This window comes from Fonsecaea pedrosoi, assembly GCF_000835455.1.
Source record: "Fonsecaea pedrosoi CBS 271.37 unplaced genomic scaffold supercont1.3, whole genome shotgun sequence".
NCBI classification, from domain to species: domain Eukaryota; kingdom Fungi; phylum Ascomycota; class Eurotiomycetes; order Chaetothyriales; family Herpotrichiellaceae; genus Fonsecaea; species Fonsecaea pedrosoi.
In genome coordinates this window covers 3,997,641-4,011,646 of record NW_013550613.1, presented here as the reverse complement: position 1 = coordinate 4,011,646, position 14,006 = coordinate 3,997,641, and the positions used below count along the sequence as shown (strand labels likewise).

Sequence of the window (14,006 nt, the reverse complement as noted above, 5' to 3'; positions counted from 1 at the left end):
TGATCCTCCTCTGGTCGTTCCCACCAGTCACAGATCAACGGTAAAAGGAGATTCAATCGCTTGAACTTTGGTAGAAGAGATGGATTCGAATCTAAACCAACAGGGCGCAGGCTTGGAAGGAAACGAGGCTGTCAACCTTGCGAGGTCTTGGCATTCCCACCCCTATCGAGCCCCCCAACCTTGAAATCATGAGCAACGAAACAGAAAAGCGTCCGAGGGTCGGGGAGCGGTATTTATTGTCTGTCAAAAAACTGATCCAGAGCAAGAAGGTGATGCTCACTGCAGGGAATCCGAGCGTGATCAATAACCGCAACTCCATATCGCCTTGACATATCGCCTTGACTTATCTGGTGAACGATAATCCGCCCCTTGATGCCTCACTTTTCCTCAGCCAGCTTCCGGGCTTGGGCAGCCGTGATACGCTCTCCCGTCCTGTCATAGTGCTTCGAGGCCAGAATCTGCCATTTTTTCTTGTCGTAGTTGTCGGCCCATGCTTTCAGACTGTGCGGTGACGAGCCAGGTTTCTTCGCTTTCTCGTCCGCCTTCGTCTCATCATCCTAGCTGCAATTAGTGCCGCGAGTTGGGAAACAGTATTTGTTTGCTTGAGCATACCTTCTTGTCAGACTCGGTGCAGTCTTGTTTCTGCTCCTCTGCCTTCTTTTCCTCTTCTTCCTTCTTGGCTTTGGCAGCCTCCCTTTCCGCTCTCCTCCTCAAGCCTTCCTCACGGTTCCGCTTGGCTTTCTCCTCTTTGTCTGGAGCCTTTTCCTTCTTGCCTTCGCTCGAGGTATTCTTGTCGTTCGCTTCGGGTCGGTGGCTGATATGTTTCCAGCGTGCCTTGAGCTCACCTACGTTCTTGAAGTTGGTGGTCACGGCGAGGATCTCCTTCCACTGCGCTTGCGGATTCTCGCCTTTCATGCGTAGCAAGATCCGGTCGTCCTCGGTAAGATCAGAGTCATCCTTCTTGTCTTTTGATGATGTGTCAACATTGCCGCTTTTGCCGTTGTGGTCCGTGTCTTTGGCATCTTTTTTTCCTTCACACTTGCTGTCCTCCTCTCCCCTGTCCTTGATGTGAGCCTTGCCGCAGCATGAACACTAAACCAATCATCAGTATCTCCTGCCCGATGTAGAGCCCATTCAAGACGTAGAATGTGAGGTCCTTTGTAGCTGGGACCTTTACCGTTTTTGGTTTTCTCGGCTTCGGATCGGGGACGCCCTTCATGGCGTCCCAGATGGACATTTTGATTGGCACTTGCCTGCCATCAGGCTTGGTGTACCACACTGTGAAAGACATTGTGACAACTAACGAGACACTTCCCGAGTCGAAGCGTGAGTGTGGAGTAGCCTAGACGTGCGATAGGTGACAGAACTGAAAAGATAACAGAGGCGTTGAATGAGGAACATACGGGGTCGTGGAATGGAAAAATTTACTTGCAGCCTCAGAATATTGTCACATATGTCTGGCAGATCCATCCGAGTGAAGATGGTGTCACTTTGCTCATTGTGTTATGCGGGAGGCATGTGGTGATCAGCCAGCACACATAACCAGTAGGAAGTGCCAGACGACCGCCAAGCTACGTTGGCCTTCATGTCATCGCTTGGATGACAGTTGGAAAAGTAAGAATCTCTTGTCCATTGGGGGAATCTCTAGTTGTTCAGAACTGCGGACACGTCGTTGTAGAGCTGGAGTATGAGTATCGACGTCGAGAACCGTTAGTCTTCCGGGGCCTTTTTCTCTGGCTTTACTTCCACAGCCTCTGTCAATACAGACTTTGTCTGCTGGGGAGATGAGGAAAGGGTGAGGAACAGCTCGGAACTTTTCGTCAAGATCCGACCAAGGAAGTCGGCCACGTCCTGACGCCTGTAGAGTTCGGCGCATTCAAGAGCTGTCTTCCCGGAAGAATCCAGGTTTATCTAAATCGGCGCCTTTTTCCAATAGATATCGGACGACGTCCAGACACCCTTGCCTAGCTGCGGTATGAAGGGGACTGCCGAAGCCGGGTGGATATTGTAAGTTAGTTGAAGGTACGTCGTTCTGATACATAACCTCGTTGATAGGCGCGCCTTTGTTGACGAGATAAGCCACGACCTCGACACTATCTGGTAGCTCACGCCCAGCGGCATGGTGAATTAATTGTCCTTTAGGGATCGAGCCACCATGGGCGAAGAGGGTCTCGATAATATCGAATGACGCAGACTGGACGGCATAAGAGAGTGTGGTTATGTCCGACACACATTCAGCATTGGGATCTGCGCCCTGAGAGAGAAACCAAGTAAACTAAGTCTACATTCTCAAAGGTCAAACTGGCCGTTTTTAGAAGTATGACTTGATCTCAAATGTCGGCGGAGTTGACCATTTCAACTGTTCGTTGATATCCCATCCATGCCTGAGGAATAATTCGAGCAGAGCCTGGTCATTATTATCGGCGGCAATTTTAGCAAGGAAATCACTTGGGTAAGAGCCTTGGTTCAGAAGATATTTGGTAGAAGCCCTTTGACGATTCCGAACTGCATTGAACACAATACTCGCTGAGTGTGAAATCCAGTAGTCACCGAAGGGGGTACCGCGTAACTGATCGAATATGCGCTGCACTGTAGATAGATCTCCTTCTCTCGCCGCCTGTTCCATATCATCGAGGAGATTACGATCGGGAGGTGATGGGATGGGTAGGCTTCACCACCTCCTTCTCTCCTAGACCAGCGGTGAAGTCAAAGACGTCCTCGAGTTTGTAGGGTAGAGACTTTTCCCAATCCTCGATCTCTTTCGGATCTGGAGTATACACCAGTACCGGATTCTGGACCCGGCCCCAGTTAGCCAGGAGTTCGTTGAAGCGCCGATCCATGATGAAGCCTCTAGCGATATGTAGTTGGATGAGGTTAGTATTGGGTTTTCCACTGGGCAACTAAGCCATTCACTCCGCCTCAATCTTTGTTTGACAGCACCTCCACGGCGCAGATGAGCACAGTTGCTTGTATGGGTATGAGTGGCTGAAAGGGGGCCAAGACAAAGCGCTGATATAAGCTAACACTGATCTAGCTATATTTGTTTAGCGTCGGACGGCCCGCCTGCTAGGAGGCTCAAAAAGATACTCGTTTTGTCTCTTGGCCGTTATAACTATAAGGCTCGTGCCGCCCTCTTTGTGAGCGCAGACCCCAGGACGACCACTGCATCACCTGTTACCCGTCGCAGGAGGCCACCCTGACCCTCTTGGAATTCTTAACATCGAATCACTCGGGAGGAAAGTGATCGAATATGAGATATGAAGGCCACATTATATCTTGTTGGGCGGTTAGATAAGGCGTCAGGTAGTACAGGCAACTGCTCCGAATAACGCCTGCCATGTGGCAGCCAAGACATAGTTGTATCCAGTACCTTCGACTCCTACTACTTCATCATCCTTGTACGTATTGAGCATTGTGCCATCTTCAGACTCTCCATCTAGAAGAGTTCTCTGCTCAATTGAAAACCCGCAGCTCGTGGCAACCACTGTCATTGGTGACCATTCGGCGGAAACCCCGAACCATGGCGCCGACCATCTACCAGCATGCCCAAACCAACGACCGCACCATCTATGTCCCTATGAACCGAGTGGATATTGCATTCTGGTCACGAACCGACTATCTTTACACTGATAGCCTCAACGGATGCACTGCCGTCATCATCATCTCCCCGCACGCTGGCATTCTCGCACACATTGCGCCAAGACCATCAGGCGCCGAGCTCAATCGCGTCAACGCTGAAGATGGCGATCGAAACCTCCGCGAGAAGATGCAACAGGTGATTGATCTTTACAACGCGAATAGGCAGTACTTTCAGGATGCGAGGACTCGTGTCGTCGTGGCCGTCTACCGGTATTCTATTGCATTACCAACCACAGTCAATACGATAGACGCCATCCTGAATCATCTCAGACTTCCGATCAGAACCAACCACTACGATGTCCTAGAACCTAACTCGCAGCGTCCCTTTGGTCACACATATATTGTTATCGCTTCTCGAGGCTCTGGATATTGGCCCACACTGTATGTCAATGAGCGGATGGTTGAATACCTCTGAGCCAGTCGAAGAGGCAAGGAAGAGCTTGGTTGAATCATAGCCCACAGAATGGAGTGCAACTCTTGGTTCCGGTCGACCGACACCGTGCAAAGACGTTTCGATCTGCAGGTGTACCACAATACACCACTCCGCGATCCGTCGGAGAAGCGGACGTTTGAGCTGCAGAGGCCTACTTCAACGCCAACCGACTGAATCCACATCACCCTGACATCGAGGATACTCGGCGATACAGAAAAAATCCACCTGTGTGCCTGCTTATACAGCGCGGTCTCTCATGCTTTGGAGGGCCCAGCACCAATCGAGCCGACTTGGCGCAACGGCAGCACTTCCTTTACTTACGAAGACTGGAGAAAGTTCACTGCCCGAGCGGGGTGGCATGCATCATACCTTACGCGCTCTGTCGGTGCGTCTCCTGAAATGTGGATTAGTTTTGAAAAGATTCTGTCCCTCTGAAGCTTACTACCTGTGCAGTCTCTGAGGCGCAAAGTACACAATATGCAGCGTGAAAGGGTTCGAGGGACGCCTCTGCCTGGAGAGAGCCATCGGAAAGCGAGTGCTTGAAAAAGAGTGCAGGGACAACCGGTCCACCGCTGAAGTTGGTGAGACTACCCAGAATTTCATCGACACGAAATTCTCCGGCGCAACAGACCTAAGAGACAAAGTCTATGCGCTGTTAAAGACGGAGAGAGGGGCACAGAGAGAGAGAGCCTAAACAGGTGGTAGTGGTGGCGCGCCAGAAACTGCACAAAAAGAATACAGGCCGAGTTCCTCTGGATCACCCGCATCCACAGGGCCACATCAACTAGCTACAACGTTTTATTTGCTGCGTAACATCGATGGCCAACTTTATTGCACACCCGACACCAGTTACCTGCCGGCTGCTACCTACCGGCTACCGGCCAGCATGCATGCATGCATTATTCCACAGTGATGCCATCAGACTCTGGCGGTCCCTTGTACGCCTTGCGGGCATAGATAAAGTACCAGACGGCAGAGATGAACATGAAGCCGACAAAGACGACGCTGGCATAGTTCATGGTCACGACCGTGACGGGCAGCGCCGAGGGCATGCTGAACAAGACGACCTCAAAGCTGATCCAGCACAAGGCCACGCCGTTCGCGATCGGGCCGATGATGCGCCCACAGTTCCACCGCGCCGTCGACACTTCGCGGCGCCGGTGCAGCACGCTGATGGTGATGGGGATTGCGTACGACACGGCCAGCCCAATGACGCCGACCGACACAAAGGCCAAAAAGGCCGATGATGACCCAAGATAGATCAGACCGAGCAGCATCTGCACCACGGTGGTGAGCATCAATGCGTACACGGGCACGCCGAGTCCACCGTGGACTTTGGACCAGACCCGAGACAGTGGGATGGCATCATCCCGGGCAAACGCCCACGTACATCGCGACGCCGCCGTGGTGATGCTGATGCTGCAGAACAATGTGATCATCAGGACGAGGAACTAGATACCGAGTTAGCGACAGCGAAGGTGAAAAATGACAAGAGTCTCATCCTGAAAGAGGATCAAGGAACTTACAATGAGGCCGAGTCCACCTCCCGGTGTCCCCATGACCGTGCTGAAGATGTATGGGAGCGCCTGGCCGTATGGCGCTGCAATGACATCTTCCAACGGAGGCAGGGTGAAGCAGATGGGCAGAATGAAGAATAAGCCGGCGAAGCCACCCACGGGCACACAGAGACTGATGGCTGTCGGAACCTTGACGGTAGGATTTGCGCACTCTTCTGCCATGGCTGAGATCATCCCGATAGCCGAGAATGTGTATGCTGCAGGCAACAGACCGATGAAAAAGGTGAAGCCTCCCCAGCCGGAGAAAGACTTGTCGTAATGGCCGAGCGCGTAGCTTGCGCTGTGTCTCCCGACATCTGCCTTGACCGAGAGTGCGATGAGGATAATCAGGATGCTCACAGCTGTCCATGCAGCGCAGATGGTGTCGACAATGGGCAGGAAGCGGTTCGCAAAGGTGCAGATGAACAGCGTCATCAAGCAGATGGCGTAGAAAATCAAGAGCAATTGCCAGTCCTTTGCCACCCAGTCGGGATGATACATGGCCACGCTCGCCACAATGAGCGACGCGAATCCAAAATTGACCGAGAGGGCTAGTTATCTCCAGTCAGCTCTTCGACTCAGGCAGATTGTTCAAGAAACCCAAAGTTCTAATATCGTGAACTTTCAACTTGGTCGAGATGCACATTCACTGTCTCCTGCACGGCGATGGGAATGTGCGATGCTCTCAACGAAGTACCAACTAGGCGCCTGAGAATCCCCAGCCCATAGGAGACATTCTTGGAACGCGCGCACTCGCAGCTCTCCAACTGCCGCACCTCCTCCTCCCCCCTCCCCGTCCGTTGATAGAGGAAAACCAAGGAATTGAAACAAGACAACGGCATCGAGAGAAAGGCCAAATACTTACTGATTGTCCAGTTGCCGATCAGCCACGTCCACCCCGTGATGAACGACAGAGTCGTCTTGCCCCTACTGGCCAGTTGAAAAGACCAATAGTACGGTCCAGCCGAAGTGGGATATCGCGACGCCAGCTCGCCCAAAGAGAGAGCAATGCATTCATCCAGCACCAGAACGACGATCCAGCCGACGAAGATTGCCAGCGGGCCACCGCCGTAGATTGCTGAAATGAACGGACCACCTTCTCCGTATGGGATGGCAGCAATGGCCAAAGACTGAAACAATAGCGTAGCCATTGATCGATTGCGGTTCAGTTCTGGCTTGTAGCCCAGTCGGTCCAGCACAGTGATGTCGTCGATGCTGCCGGCTCGAAGAGAGTTCTTTCTCCCATCGATGACAGGCACCTCCATCTCTGGAGCGGCCTTTTCCGTGTCGACAGTCATGGTGGCGGTGATGATCTGGAGGAGAGAAGGGTTCTGTCCGAGGACACACCGGAATATTTGGAGAGAGAAAGGACACGAGGAGGATGGAGTTTATGGATTGACAGTTTTTGTCGAGGAAAGGGCGAGCCGGGCCCCTCTTATTGCACGTCCACCCTTCATAGGGCAAAGATGCTGTTGTCTCGATCCAATAAAGGAGCTTGCTAGTCTCTGGAGGAGGCGGAGGCGAGACTCACGAACTGATTCCCGAAATCATGATCCTAGAATCATATGTGAGGGGGCGTATGGTGAGCATGCAACAACAACTGATAGTAGCGCGATAAAGCATTCGGTTTGATATGGGCGACTGGGAAACATACCCTCTTTGGGCTTAGACGGGGTGGATGCTTGATTACCAGCCTTCCTCCCCCTTGGTGTCCGTTGACTCGATGGTCCCCCCAGACTAAGCTCTTATCAGCACCCAATCATTGCTGGGGAAGAGTTGCTTAGCCCCCCCCCCCTCCCTCCCCTCCCTTGGGATAATAGCTATCTGGGAATCCGGTTTGGTGAGAAGCCTGACAACACGACAAGTGTCATTGCTCTCGAGAGGGAGTGGAGAGGGGGGGGGGGGGGGGTCCGCGGCCCCTTGTACTAAGTAGTCCTTCCTAAATTTCCTGGAGAAACCCCGTCGGCCATGGAACAATGACACCAAGGACATTTGTCCCGCTAGTGCAGAGGCGCCGTCGCTGTGACCCCAAAAAACCATGTGTCACGTCCCAAAAGATGCAGGTACCCCAGGCAAGGGGTATTGTATGTAGGTAGACTAGGCACGACCTAGCCGGTAAAGCACCGACGGGGCAATTCTTGGATCTCGGAAAACTGTGGAGAAGGGAAGGCGACAGCGAGGTAGAGCCCTAGCACCCGTCCTGATACAGACCAGACCCCAGTCCTCGATCCGGCAGATTGCAGGCGAGAGATAAGGCCAAAGGCAAACAAGGATAAGAGAGACTCCGCCACAGCCTTGTGAAGCTAGGTATTCTCATTGCGAGATTCAATTATTGTCATTTGCTTCCCTTTTTGTTTTCCCTTTTCCCTATCGTCCTCCCTCAGGTTTGCCCCAGTTTGAGGTCAAGGGGTTTTTTTCCCTTGCGTTTCCGTGCCATGGTCGTGGTCTCAGACGTCCAGAGGGCCTGGGAGGCCTGTGATCGGACAGACACGGTCTTCATTCTGGTCTGCACCGTCTTCTGCTGGCCCATCATTCCCGCTGTTGGACTCGGCTACAGCGGGTATTCTACGCGACGAAGTGGCCTTGCCTCGTTTATTCCAGCCGTCTTGACCGTCTGCGTCTGCACCATCCAGTGGTTCATCGTCGGCTATGCCCTCGCTTATGGGGATGGCCCCGGCGGCGTCATTGGCGACCTCAAGTATGCTTTTCATCGAGGCGTGCTGGCCGAACCTGTCGGGAGTATTCCGGCCGTGCTGTTCAGCGAGTTCCAGCTGGTGTTTCTAGCCACGGTCTGTGCCATTGCCATTGGAGGCGCTTGTGAACGTGGTCGCATTCTTCCCTTGATTCCCTTCATCTTTGTATGGTAAACCCCCGGGCTTCCCTTTTTTGACCAGGCTTGATTCCTGCCCACTAACCATATTCATCCAGCTTTGGTCCACCTTCATCTACTGTCCTCTTGCTCACATGGTCTGGGGCGGAGGGTTCCTCAGTGAGCTTGGGGTGCTTGACTTTGCTGGTGGGACGCCGGTGCACATCTGCAGTGGCGCAACGGCCAGTGCGATCAGCCTCTACCTCTCTTATCCGGTGTTTCGCTCCCGAAGATCCGATGTCCGAACGCCTTCTCATCTCAAGTTGCATCGGCCGCACAATTCCATGTGTCAGTTATTGGCCATGATCATCATCTGGGGTTCGTGGTTGGCGTTTGATGCTGGCACCACCCTCACCCTCAGCTTCCAGTCGGTCATGGCGCTCTGCGTGACGAATCTGTGTGCCTCGGCCGGTGCCTTGACGTGGGCGTCCATCACCTACTTCGAGACCGGTCGATGGTCACTCGACTCGACGTTCATGGGCGCCATCGCCGGTCTGGTCATGATTACTCCCGCAGCGGGTTTCATCGACATTCCAACCTCGCTCTGCTTCGGCATCTTTGGAGCCGTCGTCTGCCGCCAGGCTTTGCGCATCAAGTTCACCGACTTTGCGCGAAGAGTGCGCTGGGTCGACAATGGGGACACCTTTGCCACCCACTGCGTCGGCGGCTTTCTCGGTACCATCGGCACCGGACTCTTTGCCCAAAAGGCCGTGGCCGCCTATGGAGGAGTCGAAGTGGACGGTGGTGTATTTTTTGACGGCAACATTCGCCAACTAGGGATCCAAATCGTCGAGGCACTGATCGGCTTCACCTGGTCATTCGTGGGATCGTTTGTGATCATCGCCCTGATCGACTGCATTCCGGGCCTCGAGGTGCTCGCAGAGGATAAGTGCGTTAAATCACATACCAACGCTTGTTGTCCATTCGCTGACAGACCTACAGGGAAGTCAATATGGGGATGGATGCATCTCAAATGGACGAGAGCCTGTACGAGGCACAATGGGCCGGGGAAGAGGACTATAAGCCTCTACCCAATGGCAATATCGTGTTGGACTAGAAATGGCGTTACTCTTCCAAGACTATAGACGTGAGAGGTAGATAGAAGTGAGACTAGACAGATACTGTAGGACAGGATAGAGCGAGTCCAGATTGTAACTTTAGATCAAGTGCATAAAGGATTCTGGCATTCGCCCTTCTCGGACCGCAATGCAAAAATTTTATTCTCTTTTTACATCTACATTTTTACCTTTCCCCATAGCAAAGGGCTTCTACATCAAGAACAGGGCAAAAAGACAAAAAATGACCAGATTGAGGCTCGAACTCAAGACCTTCTCCGTTTGATCAGAAGATGTTAAGGAGATGTGATAACCACTGCGAAGAATGTTAGTAAATGAATGATCGAGGATTGTCATTGGGGTTGACTAACACTACACCATCCGGCCGATTTGTGGTAATTGTTGAGGTCTCATCGGCAAATATGATATATAATCAAAATAGTCTACAGTGTGGGGTTGAAAGTCCATGTTCGTTCTCTTAAGGCCTTGGCATTTCCGTAGCTTGCCCTGTACGACTCGACAGTATGTACCTCGTACCTCCGACTTAATGTGTTCCTGTTGACTAGACCAATCACCTCAATCAATCAACATGGATAACTAGTTGTAATTGGGCCTGTTTTTTGCCTGGTACACAGCGAGAACAATGAAACACTCTACTTGGTCTATCCTAAATTCTCGAACTGAGGCGTGCCTCGAGTCATTCTTTGTCCTTGCCACACTTCGGATTGAATGTGGCATGAGACAGTCATAAGACAGTTACCACTCGAGACATGGAGCCATGTCTGATCACCTTCAGTTGTGCCATGTTATCAATCTCAGGACGGAGAGTGCTGAATTAACTGCTACGCTGATGTCTGGTGAGTTCCTTTGATGGTCTTTGTTTCGCGTGCCTTTATTCCGCTCTCGGATACGTGGCAGCGGTCACCAGCGATGAGGTGAATCATACTACACTGCTTTTTAGCGCAATTTTTCATATGCTTGCAATCTCCTGCTTCATAACGTTCCTGCCTTTACTTCGACACTGTCAATATCTCGAAGATGGAGGAGGATGGACCGATCCCCCTTGGCCACATTCCGCCGCACGGACAACCGAGCCCTCCCGAGCCTCTCAGAAGCTGCAATACCGATGACCTCCCGCAAAGCACGTCGCCGCAAGAAAGCGACCCATGTGCTGAAGGCCATGCCCTTGAGAGTGTGGCTATTGAGTTATACGCGGAGACCCTCTTAAGCCGAGCACATTTGCTCCTTATCAACTCCACGAATGACAATGTCGATACCCAAGAAGATCCTTTCGATCGAAGCAGAGAAGCTTTGGCGGAGGCCGAATCATTGTGTTTTGCTGGTCAGCATCCAGTGAGCGACGCACTAGTCGCTAAATGCTGGTATATCAGGGGCTGCCTTGCCGATGTTTGTGGGGACGACGAGAACGCATCGAGATGTTTCATAGAGACAACAAACCTTGATGGGAGTTACAAAAGCCTCGAGAGGGTGAAATGGTACCTTCAACGCCAACATGATCTTGAAGACGTGTTCGGCAGATGGAGTGACTCAAAGGATCTGGTCTTGAGCCCGATTGACGGGTATCACCTGGGTGGCCTCGATGCAGGAAACGACTCATCGTCGACAACGTCGTCTCCCAGTCCGAGCATGTCAGACTTCCGACAAAGTGAGCTGTACCAGTTCCTCATGTACGATATAAAGCATAAAACCGTCCAGGAAAGCCGGCCCGCGGCAGACGACCTGTCTCCAGTTTCCCCATTACACCAGCTGCATCACTTGCCGCCCATTGCCACGCCGCAGAAAGCCCCCTCGGCGGATAAGGTCGACCAACTGGTCCAAAAGAAAATCCACAGTCCGGGCGGTCGAAAACGGGCGTCCCCGAAAACCCGCGAGACATTGAAAGGGTCCGAGAACTCCCCAGTGAGAGACCTTTTCCTTCTGCAGGTTGAGGGCAATCAGAAGAAAGCGAAGTTGGCAGAGGAGGCACGGATGCGCCAGATCCGAAAAGACAGGACACGACAATCTGCAGCACATTCTCGGCGTCTTTCAGGTAGAGAGGCGCTTCTATCCGATGGCCTCAGTATTGCTGGGCTCGACACCACGACTACGCCAGCAGAAAACGGTGCCGCGTTAACTCGCAAGCTGACGATCAACACTCGTGGGATAAGACGGCAGTCAACATCGTCAAAGTCAAGCGACCGCTCCCCAGCTCTACCTAGTCCGTTGAAGAAAGCCTCTTTGCCAGGCGATGCACAAGTCGGCGCTGACGGGCGTGAATCAGAGGTTGCCGAATAGCTATCAAAAACATTTTTTACACATCAGTCTAATCCAACAAGGACATGTGTCGACCCCAATGACAATCTGGTTTACTCCAAGCCTTCCATATTGAGTGACACCTACTCGTACCTCATCTCGATCCACTTTTGCGGCCCTAAAGACATCAACCGTCCCCAAACGTCGGTGCTGCACGCCACCTCCAGAACAAGCTTGTGGTGGTTATAATTACCGTAATGTAGAGGGGTTTCAAAGAAAGGTCAAGCGAATCTGAATCTGAGGACATACTGGATGATCCTTCTCCCCGCAACGGCCATCGGCAATGGGGATTACTGATCGATCCATATGCAGTCGACTTGTTCGGTTTCAAGCAACCCTCGATACTGTAGATGACATTTGTGGAACAGGTCTTCCAAAGGGAAGTAGATTATGTTTGGCCACACGGACATTCTGTCTTGGATTAGTTGTGTAGCTAGGAGACAAGAGAGGGTCTTGCAATTAGATTATTATTCATCGGAGACTGGGCTCTTGATCGGTGCGTGAGAGAGATGACGCCCAGAGTATGCCGCATACATAGTACATAGATCCCAGAGAGCAGGAATAATTGAGTAGGCGGTCTGGAAATCATCATCACAAGAAGTGTCCCCCTCTCACTCACTCACTCACTCGCATCTTCTTAGAGACCACTGTCCCCATCTTCTCTGCCGTACTTGTCTGCCGCAGTCATGACCCTTACGACTGAAACGCAGACCATCCCTGCCCAACGTCTGGTGTACCGCTCGTCCATCTCGTTCTCCACCGCGGAAGCGCGGCTTCGCTCATCAATCCAGCCCGCGCCGAGCTCGTCCGCAGGCGGTATACAACAGGACCAGGGTCAGGGTCAGAGCCAGCTACAGCAACGACCACTACCACCAACAGACCGAGCGACCTGGGAAGCGCGGATCAAGACGCTGGTCGGCCCGCACGGGTTCATGTACTTCCACGAATTCGACCACGGGGCCTGGCTGCCTCTGTACGCGCCGCCGAGCGCAACCGTCGTTACGGCCAGTGGGGAGACCAGAAACCTGGATTGTAAGAGATTCATTCTGGGGAATCCGATGATCGCCATCACGATGCTCGAGCATGATCTCAACGCTGGGCTTTGTGTCCCCGTCGAGTTGTGTCTTGTGGAAGAGCCCGAGGGCGGCGTGAGGATCGTGTGGTACAAGCCTGCGTCCTTGATCGCGGGCTATGAGCGTGTGAAGCAGGAGCTGGTGGGCGCAGCGGACGGGCTGAGTGGGAAGCTGGACGTGTTTGTCAGGTGGGTATTGAGGGACGAGGGAAGTGAGGGAAGGCTGTGAGATTAGTCTGCTACCAAGTGGCATTTAGCTTGTCTCAAATGTTGCCCGTCCTTGAACTACTCATGGTAAATCTCTATCGTGAAGAGCCAGTGGAGTGTCGAGCGAGGCTGTTGAACAGTCATCGGCCATGTGAGTTGTGTTCAGTAATTACGCGAGTACAGAGGCAGCATCTGTCCTCGAGTACGATGCTGTCGACCAGAAAGGAGCGCACGGATGTCGGGACATGAACAGGGTAGAGAGAAAACTCTGGCATAGCATGACGATGTTCTCACTACGATTTCACATCGAAGCAGGTATGTTGACCACGACTGGTACTCTTCCCAAACTCCAACCAACAAGGGTTCCAAGCTCATGAAAAGTATCGCCTGTCAGAGTAAATCCGTCGGTACCTCCTGTGCAGGCCGGCACGAAGCCAAGTCACCCAACACAGGTCAAAGATCATCACCACTCTCTTGTTCAAGCCGTGATCCGAAGACCGCAGACAAGAACGCAGCGAGAGTAAACATAAGGCTTCACTCTAGGGTACCGAGGACTTTGTGTCGTCAGCCAGGTTGAGGATTCTGTGGCTCGTGTGAAGAGCTCAGAAGAGGACGTTTACTATAGAAATGATTCTATGAAGTCTGTGGGTGATTGACGATTAGCAAGAAACACATGTGAAGGGGATTTGACCATCAATTCTATGAGGTCGAGGGTGAACGTACAAAGTCGACATGAAGAAAAGAAAAAATAAATTGAGAAAGACGCAGCCAGCTTATATACCCGGGGAATTTTTCGATCAACGCCAAGAGCGCTACCCGAATCAGTATTAGTACTAAGTTAGAGCCTCGTTCCAACCTTGGC

The 14,006-nt window shown here is 52.3% G+C and overlaps 7 protein-coding genes across 7 annotated transcripts; 4 read left to right on the top strand and 3 right to left on the bottom strand.

Moving 5' to 3' along the window:
* Window positions 1–377: 377 nt before the first annotated feature.
* Z517_05378 (uncharacterized protein) lies at window positions 378–1,291 on the bottom strand (the record flags this gene model as incomplete). Its single annotated transcript, XM_013430705.1, has 3 exons — window positions 378–557; window positions 613–1,092; window positions 1,178–1,291. The coding sequence occupies 3 exons, from the start codon at window positions 1,289–1,291 to the stop codon at window positions 378–380; spliced, it is 774 nt and encodes a 257-aa protein (XP_013286159.1).
* A 1,020-nt stretch (window positions 1,292–2,311) lies between these two features.
* Window positions 2,312–2,840, bottom strand: Z517_05377 (uncharacterized protein; the record flags this gene model as incomplete). The annotated part of the gene is made up of 2 exons (XM_013430704.1): window positions 2,312–2,617; window positions 2,676–2,840. 2 exons carry the CDS (start codon window positions 2,838–2,840, stop codon window positions 2,312–2,314), a joined length of 471 nt encoding a protein of 156 aa, XP_013286158.1.
* A 680-nt stretch (window positions 2,841–3,520) lies between these two features.
* Window positions 3,521–4,054, top strand: Z517_05376 (uncharacterized protein; the record flags this gene model as incomplete). The annotated part of the gene is made up of 1 exon (XM_013430703.1): window positions 3,521–4,054. The coding sequence occupies one exon, from the start codon at window positions 3,521–3,523 to the stop codon at window positions 4,052–4,054; it is 534 nt and encodes a 177-aa protein (XP_013286157.1).
* Window positions 4,055–4,971: 917 nt separating this feature from the next.
* Window positions 4,972–6,926, bottom strand: Z517_05375 (uncharacterized protein; the record flags this gene model as incomplete). The annotated part of the gene is made up of 3 exons (XM_013430702.1): window positions 4,972–5,523; window positions 5,599–6,179; window positions 6,494–6,926. 3 exons carry the CDS (start codon window positions 6,924–6,926, stop codon window positions 4,972–4,974), a joined length of 1,566 nt encoding a protein of 521 aa, XP_013286156.1.
* Window positions 6,927–8,063: 1,137 nt separating this feature from the next.
* On the top strand, window positions 8,064–9,554 carry Z517_05374 (uncharacterized protein; the record flags this gene model as incomplete). Its single annotated transcript, XM_013430701.1, has 3 exons — window positions 8,064–8,486; window positions 8,557–9,386; window positions 9,440–9,554. 3 exons carry the CDS (start codon window positions 8,064–8,066, stop codon window positions 9,552–9,554), a joined length of 1,368 nt encoding a protein of 455 aa, XP_013286155.1.
* Window positions 9,555–10,590: 1,036 nt separating this feature from the next.
* On the top strand, window positions 10,591–11,847 carry Z517_05373 (uncharacterized protein; the record flags this gene model as incomplete). The annotated part of the gene is made up of 1 exon (XM_013430700.1): window positions 10,591–11,847. The coding sequence occupies one exon, from the start codon at window positions 10,591–10,593 to the stop codon at window positions 11,845–11,847; it is 1,257 nt and encodes a 418-aa protein (XP_013286154.1).
* Window positions 11,848–12,551: 704 nt separating this feature from the next.
* Z517_05372 (uncharacterized protein) lies at window positions 12,552–13,166 on the top strand (the record flags this gene model as incomplete). The annotated part of the gene is made up of 1 exon (XM_013430699.1): window positions 12,552–13,166. The coding sequence occupies one exon, from the start codon at window positions 12,552–12,554 to the stop codon at window positions 13,164–13,166; it is 615 nt and encodes a 204-aa protein (XP_013286153.1).
* Window positions 13,167–14,006: the final 840 nt, after the last annotated feature.